The following is a 14421-nucleotide window of genomic DNA, read 5'->3' on the forward strand; positions in this document are numbered from 1 at the left end:
TCTTCGGCACTCAATAATCGCTGACTCTAAAATTACAGAACTAGACAAATTTCTAATTTTTGAAAAGTAAAATGACAAATTAGGGATCAGATTTGATGCGAGCATGTAAGTTTCTACCATACGAATTTCTTCGGAGCAGTGCAGAATACAGTTGTTATTTTACGGCAGCTTGCACCCTTAAGAACCGCGAAAATTTAAATCCCGGGATCATGGTAGGCAGCGGCGGCGCAAGAAGAAACCGGCACTTTGAACTAAGACTCAACAGTATATCAATGACACATGGAAAAGAAAAAAATTTAACGAGTGAAGAGAAGGTGGCACTTCTTATTACGGTTAAGTAGCCGTCAAAGTTCGAGACGGCGGCGAGCAAGTGAAAAATTTTCCAGTTCTTGTGCGGTGTCTTTTTTCTTTTTATACAGTGACAGTTCGAGCGTGTTGGTTCCGCTTCGAATTAAGTGTCGAAAACCAAACCTCCTTTCGGCTCCGTGACGTCAGGAGCTCCCTTCTGTGGACTATTAAATACTATTAATTGATTACGGTAAGGCGATCCGGAAAAAGAAGTGCGGGGGCCTGTTTTCAATGTTATCTTGGTGGCGCGGGGGAGCGAAATAACTGGAAATAGGTAGTATACCTAAACCGGAAGTGGGAGGTGGAAACTGTAAGCTAAAGGTGAAAATCGGAAGAGAAAAATGGAGATTAAAGGTGAAAAAAGGAAGTGGAGAGTATGTAACCGAGACAAAGGAAGTGAAAACCCGAAATGGAAGATAGGAGCGGAATTGGAGAGTAGAACACCAGAAACAGAATTTGAAAATAGGACACAGCTGATGCCTCATTAAAAAAGAGAAACGAAGTAGCATTTTCAATTTCATGAAGATGGCATGAACTTACTTTCAGCGAAGGTTACGACCTTAACAGTCATTGCAGGGTTCATCACAATTAGAGAGCGAAAGACCGGTCAAAATGGAGGTACTTTTCACAATTTTTCTGTATCTGGAGACACCGTGCGACAAACAAGAAAAAAATCTATGAGCCTTTTGAAATTTGCCCTTCCATACTGGTGGTATGGACTTGCTTTTTCGGTGGTTCGAACTTCCAGTGGCATTACAGGATGTCAAATAGATTTTGCAATTGAAAAAATGGCCGAGTTGAGGTATTTTTGACGTTTTCGATGTGATTGCGGGAACAACGAGGAATGTAATAGGAACCAAGTAGAATCTTTTATTCCATACAGACGGTATGAACTTACTTTCCACAAATTTTCAGACCTTCATTGTCATTGTAGGATGTCCAATGAATTTTCGAAACCGAAAAAACTGTCAAAATAGAGCCATTTTTGACCGGTTTTCCAGCATAGCTTAACAGAAAATAAAAGACCTGGGAGTATTTTAAAATGTTCCCTTCCATACTGATATCAGTACCATACCAACCATATGGTACAGACTTGCTTTCCACAAATTTTCGGATTTTTACTACCATTAGAGGCTGCTCAAAAAGATTATTATGTGTTGAAAAACTGTGAATTTTCAAGTTTTATAGCTGCCAAGCAGCATGTTTGGGCGTTACCAAGCGAATAAGTGAGTGACCCAGGAGAAAAACAAAAAAATTTCCTTAATCTACAAGCTATGTGCTAGGTTTGTGCAAATTTTTGAATATATAACGTCAAATCCTTGCCACTAACTAAAATATAAAAAGATATTTTTAATTTGAAAACAAAGAAGAAAAGTTTAAGGGTGCTTCATAAAAGTTATTACTCACTCGCTTAAAATGAAGTAAATAACAAAAAAAAAGATTAATTTAGTAATTTTTTTTATTTAGGGGTTCAGTTTTGTTATAAAAGAAAGAGGAAAATATATACAAGAACACAACATTTTTGCAGAAATATTATTACTACTTAATAAACAACAAATGAGACAGGATACTGAAGGATTGATCCACTAATGTAGACGGTTCACAGTTATACCTGCTCTAATCACTGGATACATTGAAGAAATCAGGAAAGGACATAGAAAAACTGACAATTCTTCCTAACAAAATCTTTATTGACTTGACTGGGATGGCTACTCCTACGCATAAAAATATTTTATACTTTCATATAAAAAAATTAAAAACATTCAATAAAAAGAAAACTTTAAATTGACGAGTTTTGACCTGTCATCTCGCAAACTGTGAAACTTAAAGACATCACTTGCAAGTGGTTTCTTTTATTTTATCTTAGATTAAGAGGAGAAATTGTTGTCAAGTGCAGCTACACTGTGTTTCTTTCTCGGAAAAAGTTTTTTTTTCTTCTTTCTTAAAAAACTTACCTAGAGAACCATGTGTTTTATTTGAAGCTGTCCTTTGTTCTTACTTTCAGCAATAAGTTAAACATGACTTTGACTGAAAATTTGCATAAGCTAAGGAAAATTATGCTTTCTTCAAAATTGAGAATACAGACTGTGCATTATATATCTTAGCAGCAAACATCTTTTTGATTCATAGAACTTCCTACGTCACATGGGTTCATCAGTCATTCAGTGAAACTTTATAGGAGAGAAATCACAAAAGATATTTATACAGTTTACATGAAATTATTTGAAGGTGAATCTCCACTTTCAGCCTTACTTTCTAATGAAAAAGGTGGAATTCGACAGTCGAATGTGTAGCCATCCTCCCTTTCCATCCTAAAAGTACCCCTGAAAATAAAAGTAAAAAATTAACTAATTGTCACACTTAACTAGAATATGCATACCATTATTCAGTCATAATTTGTTCAACTAAAAATTTAATATTCTTCTATGATGCATTTTAAGACAAATTAGAGGCCTGTGAAAATTACCAGCAAAATTTGGGGGATTAAAAAATATTTTCAAAACAAAAACTGGTCTCTAACTGTGGATGGTAGTTTCAGATAGAAAACACAGAAAAATCCGAAGAAAATGTTTAAAGAAAGGTAAAGGTAGCTTGCTTGATTAAAATCTGGCTGCAATCTCGGAACAATGGACCACAAGATGAAGTACAAATACAAGCAACTTGATAAATGTTTCTTCACCAACATTTCATGTACAACACAATTCACCCGACGAAAATCACTGAAATCAATTCCTAACTAAGATATTAACATTTCTTGTTTACTTGTTGCGGGAAAGTCAAACTCCCCACTCACAAGAAAAACAATAGTCTGCTTGAATCTATTCATGCACTACAATGGTTTTGGCGGGCTTCTTGATCGAACAATGTTCCTTCTCCATCTTGTACTGTTGAAAGAGTAAACAACATGAAATAGCTAGGCCGAAGTATCAAGATGAGGTTAATCATGAATACTTACCGCAGAGGCTGTTGCAGTAACGTTTAATGCATTATTCGACTCGTGTAAACTGTTGTTTTTTCACAACCAGGAGGTTTGAATTAACGCATCAAAAAACGTTAAATATCTCAATCAGGAATGAATGCCAGTAAGTTTCGTTGCACAAATAGTTTTTTACATGAAATTTTTATTTAGAAACATGTATCAGATTGCTTAAATTCACACCTTGTCTAGTGGTCCATTGCTGAGTGACAACTGAAATTCAACATTGCTTGTGTTCACTATAAAACAAGCATTGTGATTCAAAACTTTTGAGAAGAGTGGGAATATCATAACTACTGGCTCCTACTTGTTTTCTTGGTCTTCTTTCCAAAAAAAGAGAGAATAGAATTCTGGAATGAATGACTAATATCAGTGAGGTATTGATTATAACTTACCACATGTGACCAGATGGAGCTTGAAGACTAACATGACTACTGTATTGAAAAGCTGGTAACATTTTACTTAAAATGGGCTCCTGGCCAACGACGCCTCTTCCACGTACAGTTTCTAATGTTCCTGAGAGATTAAATATCCTCCAATGCCTCTCTCTTAATTGTACTGTTAAGTCACCTAAATTTTCCAAACGAATACAATACCGCCACTGAAAGTAAATTTTGAAAATAAAGTATTAATTGAGATATGTTCTGATAGGAAGTTAAAGTTATTTAAAATTTTCATGATACCCAAATTGTTTTGACTCATAAAGGGGCTTGTATTTGATAAAAAATTAAAAATGTTTCACTCTGCATGACATGTAGAACACATTTCATGATTTATAATGATGTGGCAATGCAGTGGTCTCTTTCAGAGGACAGGAATTTTTTACCATTCCAAGAGGGCAGAGAGTTCTTTGCTTTCACATTTTTTGAAGCAGCCTTCACACTGCTGTCCACAAAAGAATGCGTACTTAGCAATTTTCTTTGCATAAAAGAGCGCATTACACAGTTTCCTTAACCACATACAATGCGCTTATTGTTAGTTCTTTTTCTCTGAGAAAAAAAATATAACATTTAATGATTTCCTCCACAATAATATCTCCTCCCTTCACATTTTCCCCCTTTTCAGGTGCCCTTCAAATTCCCTTTGAGATTGGTCGATCCAGCAATTTCTGCACTCCTGTAGCACCCTCTTGACTTTCATAAAAAAGTTTGAAGGTATCGTTCATTTGAATGGCTCCTGACTAAGATCAGCCCGACTGTGATACGAGTCTCATTTCTCTTATGTTTTATTTTTCATTCTAAAATTGGACAGAATTCTCCCTTTAAATCTAGTGAGTATATTCTTGAAGCTCCACAGAAAATTCAAAGAAAATCTCAAAGCTTTATAGTGTTTAGCTTTTCAATTCATGTTTGCTATTTAACACAGAAATTCTAGACTGCCTAGACGTAATAGGCCAACAATTTACCTTGAAACAAACCTTGTTGTCCGTACTGAAAGAATGATAAGGGCTTCTGTACTTCTTGATAATTCTACTATGACTTGAAAGTAATTATTCTTTAGCCATCACAAAATTTTGTGTGAAATAGATTTTTTCCCTTGCACAATTTACCTGGAAATATTCTTAAGATTTCCGAAAAATCCCCTGACATCTAAAAATCTTGAGGTGTGGGTATATGTCCCTTAAAATCAAATTCTGACATCATTCACAAACTATTGATGACATTAATGGGACACCTAATTTTGGCCATTAGAGATTGATATTTGTGTTTCATAAATACCGGGTGTTCCAGATCACTCGTCCACTATCTCTTGCGCAGAAACGACCGAAAAATTGAGTATTAAGACAAAAACTTACTGGGGGTAAGTCAACTCCAAAGAATTTAATACAAATATTTTCAGCCTCCCTTTTCAGTTTTATTTAATTTTAGTTTTATTAGTTAATTTAAGTTTTAATTTTATTTTCAGTTTTTATTTAATTTTTCAGTTTTCATTTAATTTTTCAGTTTTAAGAGGGGTGCCGGTGCCCCCCGTTTCTCGCATATATCAAAAAAGGAAGGGTACGTTTTGACTTCAAATTTGGATTCTACGCGAAAAGTTACCAAGAATTCATATGGTGTATGGCCTATTTGCTCCAAATTACTTAACAACCCTATTTTCCCATAAGAAACCGTGTATTTTTGGAGGAAAAAAAAGGACACAAAAATTTGGGGCAAATAGGTCGTACGCCACAACAATTCCACGTAACTTTTCACTTAGAATCCAAAACTGAACCTTGCTTCTTGAAATTTTCGACTTACAGCCTTCCAGAGCCTCAAAATTTTTGGGAGGTCATGGCCCCCATAATTTTGGATTAACAGGGGTCATGTGGCACAGCAATAAGAAGGTATTGACTTCTCCTCTCAGCAAACTTTGAGATTTTGAAAATTGGATAACTTTAATGCCTACAGTATCCAATGGAAATTTGCCCAAAAAATGCTCCAAAATCCTCCGTAACTCCTTAAAATGGGGGTTTAGGGGAAAAATGCATAGAACAAAAATTTCTTATTTTTCACAACCTGATTGCGGTAGATGAATGGGTCGTAAGACAGTAAGTTTCCAGCCGATGTGCATTAAAAATCAGCATAAAGCTGAAAATCTCAATACAGAGGGAAAAAGCTCATGTGAGCTAGTATGATTGCATAATAAGCACATTTGATTGCTACCGCAATCAGTTTGTGTAAAACTGCCTTGCCAAGGCTTATGCAGAACTGTTCAGATAATCACTCACTAGATGGCGCAAGTTTACTTGTGCCAGAGACCGCTTGCCCAAGTCTCGGGCTGGTTTTCACAACCTCTTCAAGCTTGGTAGCAGGAAAATCAGGAGGCTGCGCTTCACTGAGGATTGGCCAAATACAGCAAAAACGCATCTGTAGTTGCCTTCCTGAATGATCATTACCAGTGTTGCACCAAACAGCGTATCTCTTTGTCGGAAAATTGTGCTCATATGAGCCTTTTCCCTCTGTTTTGAGATTTTCGGCATTATGCTGATTTTTAATGCACATCAGCTAAAAAATTTTGACTTACTTTCTTATTTTTAACTATAGAATTTTATTCCAAAGTCAAAACATACCCTTCCTATTTGAAATATTCAAGAAACGAGGGCACCCCCTTAAGATCCCCCCAAAATGGGATTTTAGGGAGCTGAAACTATTTGCATTGAATTCTTTTGAGTTGATTTACCCCACTATAAACTCGTCCTAGCGCTGAATTTTTGGCCATTTCCGTGAAAAAGATAGTGGACAGGTGCTCTGGAACACCGGGTATATGCTTCAGCAAGTAAGTTTTTAACTTGCTTTTTTTTAAGGTCTCTCTCTCTCTTTCTCTCTCCCCCTCTCTCTCGCTTCCTTTATATGAAGTGTGACAATTTTGGAAAAGACATGTAATTTACTTGCAAATACAAGCCCGCTTTCCTATTTTCAAGGCCTCTTTTCACGGCTTTCACATTTTTGCTCGGAACGAATCACAACCATCAGGACCGGCCAACAAAAAGTTTCCCTTTAGAGTATATCATTCTCACCCAGTAAACAGATGATGCTTGAGAATCTCTACACCCCATGTAGAAAGGTATTACTGTGACTCGAATACTTTCAGTAGTTTCTTTGTGCACATCAGATAGCTCAAGCCAAGGGTGATTCTTTTTCTGCCACGCTTTCAAAGTTTCCAAGGCCGCAAAAGGAGGATCTGAAAGATTTCAGAAATCAGTATTGAAAAATGACAGATAATGAAGATACTTAACTTTCAAGAAAACTTATGAATGTAAAAAGCTTGCCTTGCTGTTAAGCAGCGGCTCATTTATGTGTAAATTTTAACTTTTGTTTTTTGTTTTTTTCCGCGGTTGAAAAAGGGAACGTGAAACCCGAAACGTCCCGTCAAATTACTTTTATTTACAGCCTGTACCCCGTGTTCCTCTCATGGCATTTACATATTTTGGGCTGATTAAATTGTTACCTACATTTACTTTATGTCATGACTAATTTTTTGATGGCTAGTAACTGGTTCATACAAAACTATTTTAAGACCCGAATCCTTCATTCATGTCGGCAGGAATTTCTAAAAACAATCAGGTCCGCAATATAACACTTATAAAAAACTTATCTTCAGTCAAATATTTTACATTTGCAGTGATAACTAGCTTTTGCGACTCCATATGGTGGTTGGGGTAGTTGGATAATGAAAATATCAGATGACCAAGAGTTTTGCTAATCCTGGAGATTTTGACTAAGCGTTACACAGTGATCTCCAATTAACTATCACCTTTTTTAAACTTTGTGCATTAAAAGAAAAAACTGAGAAAGAATATTCAGAGAAAGATTAAATTATGAAAATACGTGGGTTCATCAAATTGAAAATGTTAAGAATTTTTGCGCATTCAAAAAAAGTAATTTAAATCAATAAATTAAATTATTATTTTTTTATTTCCAGATCCTTTCCTCTATGACTGACTGAGAATTCACTACCTTTTCTCCAAAAATTTTTTGATTCAAAAAGAGAAAATTCGGTTGAATTTCAAAGGTGTTGGATAAAAGAAGGTGAAATTATTGAGATTCTCCTGGGTTTAAAGTGAGAGCTTATGATTCTTTAAAAAATTAAAGTAAAAGTATAATTTCTTGGGAAAATACAGTGAAAAACTTGAGAGGAAAGAGGAATCACCTTTTTCAGGAACATAAAGTAAAAATTTGTCAAATAGCTCATGCTGAAGTGGTTGTTTCTCGAGGGAAGTATACGGTAAAATATCTTCATGGGCAACGTAATCAAGCCCCGGAATAGCGTACAGGCTGCGACTACTGTCTTGATTGCCTAAAAATGTGACTGCTTCTGTTTGTGCCCTCTGAAACAAAGAGAAAATTATTGCTGTAGATTTGGCAAAGTTTGATTTTCCTCATCCATGTTTTACTCGAAAGGTTCTACCATCCTGATCACCTCTAATGCTTGCAAGTATAGGGAATGAAAAGCTAAACATATAAGCTTAGCTTACATACAGCTAGATACATTGTTATCAGTACAGCCGGTTCTTGACAGATAGCCATAGCCAAGAGTGTTCATATCATCAGGGCTTAGCAATTGGGCAAAGCCTCAGAGCTTAAAATTTGAAATGCATGAGACATGGATTCCCAAAAATCATTTTATCCTCCATCATGACACGTGTCATTATCAGTGTTCACCGTTGTCAAATCTATGTTTTTCAATTTAACTTCAGAGGTACCAATCTACATTGATTGGTCTTTCAATGGATTCTTGTTGGTTTGGTTCTACTTTTTTGATAATAACTATAACCATATTTTTCAGTATATTCACCCGAGTAAAAGTGAATCAGCCTGACTCACTTTTACTCGGGCAGTGTATTTTCCAAAGATAAATATACTGTTGCAATATCCACTAATGGTAGACTTAAGCTGGGAGCCCTCAGAAGAGTTACCATTCAAGGCAATAAATTAAGAATATGACAGCTTTTCAAAAAGTACTTCCAATGATATATTAATACATACGTACAAAATTAATGGCATAATGATTTGGAGATGCATAATAAATTTTTGAAAAGCCAATTTCCAGCCCAGAAATAATATCCAGAATCAATTTTTCATTTTGGATAGCACACAGCAAATTCTTTATCATCGACAACCCACTTATGATGAGAGATGTTCCAATTTGCTCTACCCAGGTTGAGAACCTTAAAAAGGTCAAAACACAGGGCCTGCCAAGCAAGACTACACAAAAGATAAAGAAAAAAAATTGTTCAAGTCTCTCTTCATACATAGGTTGTCCCAAAAGTACTGCACGTCTTTTCTTTTTGGACGAACGGTAGTAGATATCAAAATGCGGTTTGTGTAGTCTTAAGGACCGGCCAATCACCGATAAAACAAGACAAATCCGAGCTCTTTAAGTCAAAAAATGACCAAGTTACAGTGTTTTGAAAATGACTTGTAGAAGGGACCCCTACAGGATTTTCAGCTTCTTTCCTGGAAAAAAAACAAAGAATTAAGGATTCAAGTGGTTTCATTAAATCAATTTTGCAGAATCTTACCAAGATTACTAGCATTTACTCTTCTTCACTGGACCACTGGACACTAGTTTCCTTCTCAAAATACCTTCTATCACTTGCCACACAGCGCCGCAACCGTTATTCCCACTTCTTCAAACATGTTTTTTCAAATTCCTCTTGCCTGGTGTTCTTTAAGAAAGTTTCAACAGCTCTTTTTATCTCGTTGATGGAGTTAAACTTCCTGCCTCTTAAGCCTTTTTTCAACGTAGGGAATAAACAAAAATCGCAGGGTGCAAGGTCCGGGCTGATACCATGTTGCCAACTTCATTCGATCGCGACGATTTCTCTGTAGAATTTTTGATTAATCAAATCTTTGTTTTTTCCAGAAAAGAAGCTAAAAATCCTGGAGGGGTCACCTCTACAAGTCATTTTCAAAACACTGTAACTTGGTCATTCTTTGACTTAGAGAGCTTGGATTTGTCTTGTTTTATCGGTGATTGGCCGGTCTTTAAGACTACACAAATCGCATTTTGATATCTGCTACCGTTCGTCTAAAAAAAAAAAACAATCAACTCTTTGTTTTTTTCCCGGAAAAGAAGCTAAAATTTCCGTAGGGGTCCCCTCTGGAAGCCATTTTCCAAACCCTGTAACTTGGTCATTTTTTGAATTAAAGAGCTCGGATTTGTCTTGTTTTATCGGTAATTGGCCGGTCCTTAAGACTACACAAACCGCATTTTGATATCTACTACCGTTCGTCCAAAAAGAAAAAACGTGCAGTACTTTTGGGACAACCTATGTATTTATAGTAGATAATTCTTTTTATTTTCCCTACTGTTAAATTTTGCAATTGTCTACAAGACAAAAGACAATGATACAAAATACTGAAGTTCAGTACTGACGAATAACATGTTATTGTTCAGTATAGTACCAAAAAAAAAATTCAGCTATTGTTTCTGTACCAACTAATTTTGCCAAGCTAAAGATAAATTTCAGGTATTGATTAAAATCAACTGACTCTATCCCTTCCTTTTGTTATGGTTTCCTCATCACGATTTTTGAAACAAGCAAAAACGAAGAGAAAAAGGTGGCTTACGATATACTTACAATGTACGGTCCATCCCTGGAGTCTATGAGCACTTGATAAAAAGTATGTGTTCGTCCTTTGACTTCTTTACCTACACTTCCAGAGTCGACATTTTCAGACAAACTGTAAACAAAAATAAGCTCTAATTACTCATCCATTTGTTAACTCTTTTGTCAGATTTTTTTTCAAAATGGAATATTTTATGATCTTGTTAATTTACTCTCAAAAAGTTAGCAAGAACTAGTATAAACCAAAAAGAAGTTGAAAAAGAGGATAAAAATTAAATATCCCAGTTGGAATCCATCAAAAGAAATCAGTCCACTGGCCCCATTTCAGATTTTTGAAGGGTCAGGTATGGATAGATTTCTTTTTTTACTGACCTAGGGACCTCCCAAAGAAGGAGCCAGTAGCGTACTCTAGTCAATTAGTCAGGATTTTCCTGCCTCCTTCTCTTGCGTCCTGCCAAGCGGTTTTCCCGGGTCAAACTCTAAAGCGCAGGGTCAGGCAAATGCTCAGCCTGCCCCCCCCCCTCCTCCCTCAAGTGGAGCACCTGAATCAGTCAGACTTGGTGAGTGACCCGATTCACTCAGCCCATTGATGTATAATACAATCTAGACCGCGCATTAGGAAATTTTGGCGAGACAATAGGCAACCCGGATTGCAATATGTAGCGGGACAATGGAAATGCTAGTCTTGCCTGTGCCGTTACCTGGTACGCTTCGTACATCCGGCTGTATCAACTAAGCTGAAGGCGCGTCTTTACCCCTCTAGCTGTCTTACCTCCCCCTCCTAAAGTCGGGCCTAGTGCGCAGTCTAGATTGTATTATAAGTCAATGACTCAGCCACTGCTTGGCAATAACGTTGTCGGCATACACTTGGCTGGACAGCATAAGCAGCTTGCTCACTGAAAATTTGCAATTCTTTTTAAAATTTACCTTAGCTCTCTTTGGGCCTAGTAGAGGAAAGGCTGTGCCATGTGTTTTACTTCTTTCATGACTACACAGTGTTCCTAGATCTCCGGCATTTGCCGAAGATATTCGAAAAATCTCCGGCAGTCTCCAGCTTTTTTGAAAAATCTCCGGCGAAATTTTTTCTTCAGAATCTCCAGCATTCTATCGTAAATCTCCAGCATTTTCATGAAGTTTCCGGCATTTTGATAAAAAACCCCGGCAATTTTTTCAATTGGAGCTAAAAATATATCTGCAGATTGTTTACCCCGTGACGTAGGTCGGTACAACATGGCGTCGATATTCCAGCAAAATCCGAAATTCATAATATTAAAAACGGACCATAACCGTCCAATTTTTTTTGCTTAAATGAACTCTTGAAATAATTTCAAACACTTTATATGGACAGACTTTTTCCATAAATCACACCATTTCCAAGAAAATCAATGATAAAAATCGTCCGTGACTACCTACGTCATCAAAGAAATTACTTTCTTCATCTCTATAGCCGGTAACAGACGATCGAAGTGGAGCCCTCAAAGTGGAGTCACGTGACCCTCAAAGATTCTTGGCTCAAGAATCTTTTTTGTGCTGGTTACACGCTTAAATTTCCATCAATTTCCGATCAAATGGTGACTGGTGCGCACCATCTACCATCAAATTTCTGCGGCCTGCAAAAATTTGGTGGTAGATGATGGAACTGTGAGGCTCATCCTTCATCTGATTTCCACACAACTGTGCTTATTTCATACTTATTTCAATCAACATGCTGTTTTAATTAATTTTACTCATCAACCAAGATAACTCTCAACCGCCATCTTGGTCATCATTTTGATCGGAATTGGACGGAAATTTGAGCGTATAACCAGGCCACAAGAGGGGAATGAAAGGTCACATGACCCCACGTGACGCCATTTTGAGAGCTCTACTTTGATCATCTGATACGGGCTTGTGATCGATACCACCATTTGATTCGTTACACTATCAATAGGTTTTTACGATTAGAGGCGCTGCAGTCAGCAAAAACATCTATTTTCAGTGGTATTTTTTAGAATCTCCGGCATTTTTAAAAAGTTTCCGGCATTTCGTTAAAAAACTTCGGCCTTCTTCAAAGGGTATCCGGCATTTCGTTAAAAAACTTCGGCTTTTTTTCAAAGGGTATCCGGCATTTCATCTGGGAACACTGTGACTACATGTTCCTCCTTACATCAAAATCGGAGACAGAGGTTAGGAGTCCTCTCCTAGAAAGATTGATTTTGTATAAATTTAGAAATTAATTTTCAATACCTGTCTCGTTTATTTGGAATATCACGATCATAAACTCTTGCTAACCATGGAAACAAGATAACACCCCTATAACCAAAGACGCGGTGTAAAAACAGTTGTCCAGTATCATATTTTCCTTGAATTTTGGGTGAATCTAGGCGTCCAACTTCTGCAAGCCTGTGATGACTGAGCATAGGTAAAAAACACTGAGTTAAAAATTACATAAAAGGAGGAAGAGAAAGTTGCATAAAAATTTTGGGAGACAAAAGTGACGAAGATACAAATTGATGTTGCTAAAGAGTGATTGTATTGAAATGATTTCCAATGATACAAAGACCTACTCCTCTATTTGAAGTTGACCCAATGTGCAGCGAGTTACAGTGATGATATTGAACTAAGCATGAAAAAGAAAATATATTGTTCACTCATATGAATTATAACTCCCTCACAGTTGCTAATGCATCATATCATATATGTAGTAGGGGGCACTGGTGAGCAGCTTCTATGAACTGGATCGTGATCTAAAATGATTTCCTCCCAAGTAGTTGTATATTAACCATGCTTCATACAATAAAAAATGGACAAGACTAGGCCAGTAAGGAAAATTCAGGGGCTTTCAATGTGACGCATTCCATTTGATATGTACCCAAGACATCATTAACAAACAGGGTTAAGATTCAACCTACTGCCTAAATGTTGACGGCAGTATGAATATATACCCATTGGGTTTAAAAACAGAGGTGTACTGACTTCGGGATGAAACAATTACTGAAAAATTAATGATTGATGCGGCTTGAAAAATTAATAATAATACTGACAAAAATATACCTGGAGTATTTAGCACTTTGTTGAGAGTTCAAGCGTACAAAAAAACTAGGAATTTTGGTGCTCAGACACTTTGCAGCTCCAAGCATGAATTCTGAATTTTTTAAATTCATTGAAAACTTTCACCAGAAATTTTAATGGAAAAGAAAGGACTTATATGAGATTCAGAGTTCCTGTTTCCCACTCACATTTTCCTCGAATAACCTAAAAATGATAAGCTACAAAGTTGATGTCCGATGTCCGATGTTTTTGGATGTTTTCGGAACAGATAGTATCTGAGATGGAAAATTTCATGAAAAATTAAGCTTTTGAAATTTCACTTGAAATTTCACTTGAAATTGCATGAAATTTCAGTGAGACCGTGAAAAATTAAAATCTAAGCTTGATTTTCAGTAATTTTTTGATTCTAGTAATTTTTTCTGCCCAACTTCTTGCCACAACAAGCAGAGATGGAAAGTGAAATTTCACGTTTTGAAATTTCATGAAATTTCACGTGAAATTTCATGAAATTTCACAAGGCCCGAATAAATTTCAAAAAAATTGAAATTTGTTGATTTTTCAAAGAAATATTGTTACTAAGCCTCGGAAACGGTTCAGATGATCCTCCTGCTGATGCAGCAGAATATGGCCCACTAATGAGATGCTACACCCAAAGGAGGGGGCACAAGGGGGGTTTTAGAGAAAGTTAGCCCTAACCTAACCTCCAAACCAAATGTAAACAGACATGTACCCAGCAAATCGCGTGGCCGTGGACAAGATTATAAGAACATCACACCCTTTTAGAAACGTTTTACTTTAGTACTTATCCATTTTTGAAACTGAGATTTCCGACTCTAAAATATATATGTTGGCAGTTTGGCACTGCTGAGAATAATCTTTATAGTATAATTGTTAAATATGTAGGACATTAAGTTGGTTCAGAAATATACCACTAAAAGTGCCGTTTTTTAGCATTACAATTTTTAGCATCAATTTCTCCAACGTTTCTCAAATAAAAGTCCCCCCCCCCCCTCAT

General features: G+C 36.5%; 1 protein-coding gene across 1 annotated transcript; it reads right to left on the minus strand.

Annotated features, from left to right (window-relative positions):
* Positions 1-1789: 1789 nt before the first annotated feature.
* POLDIP2 (DNA polymerase delta interacting protein 2) lies at positions 1790-13624 on the minus strand. The gene is made up of 7 exons (XM_019046079.2): positions 13410-13624; positions 12603-12767; positions 10389-10491; positions 7955-8132; positions 6822-6985; positions 3721-3926; positions 1790-2672 (listed from the first exon to the last, which is right to left on the minus strand). Exons 1-7 carry the CDS (start codon positions 13517-13519, stop codon positions 2558-2560), a joined length of 1041 nt encoding a protein of 346 aa, XP_018901624.2. The 5' UTR covers positions 13520-13624; the 3' UTR covers positions 1790-2557.
* Positions 13625-14421: the final 797 nt, after the last annotated feature.

The sequence above is a fragment of the Bemisia tabaci genome, chromosome 4 (assembly GCF_918797505.1).
Source record: "Bemisia tabaci chromosome 4, PGI_BMITA_v3".
Taxonomy (NCBI): Eukaryota; Metazoa; Arthropoda; class Insecta; order Hemiptera; family Aleyrodidae; genus Bemisia; species Bemisia tabaci.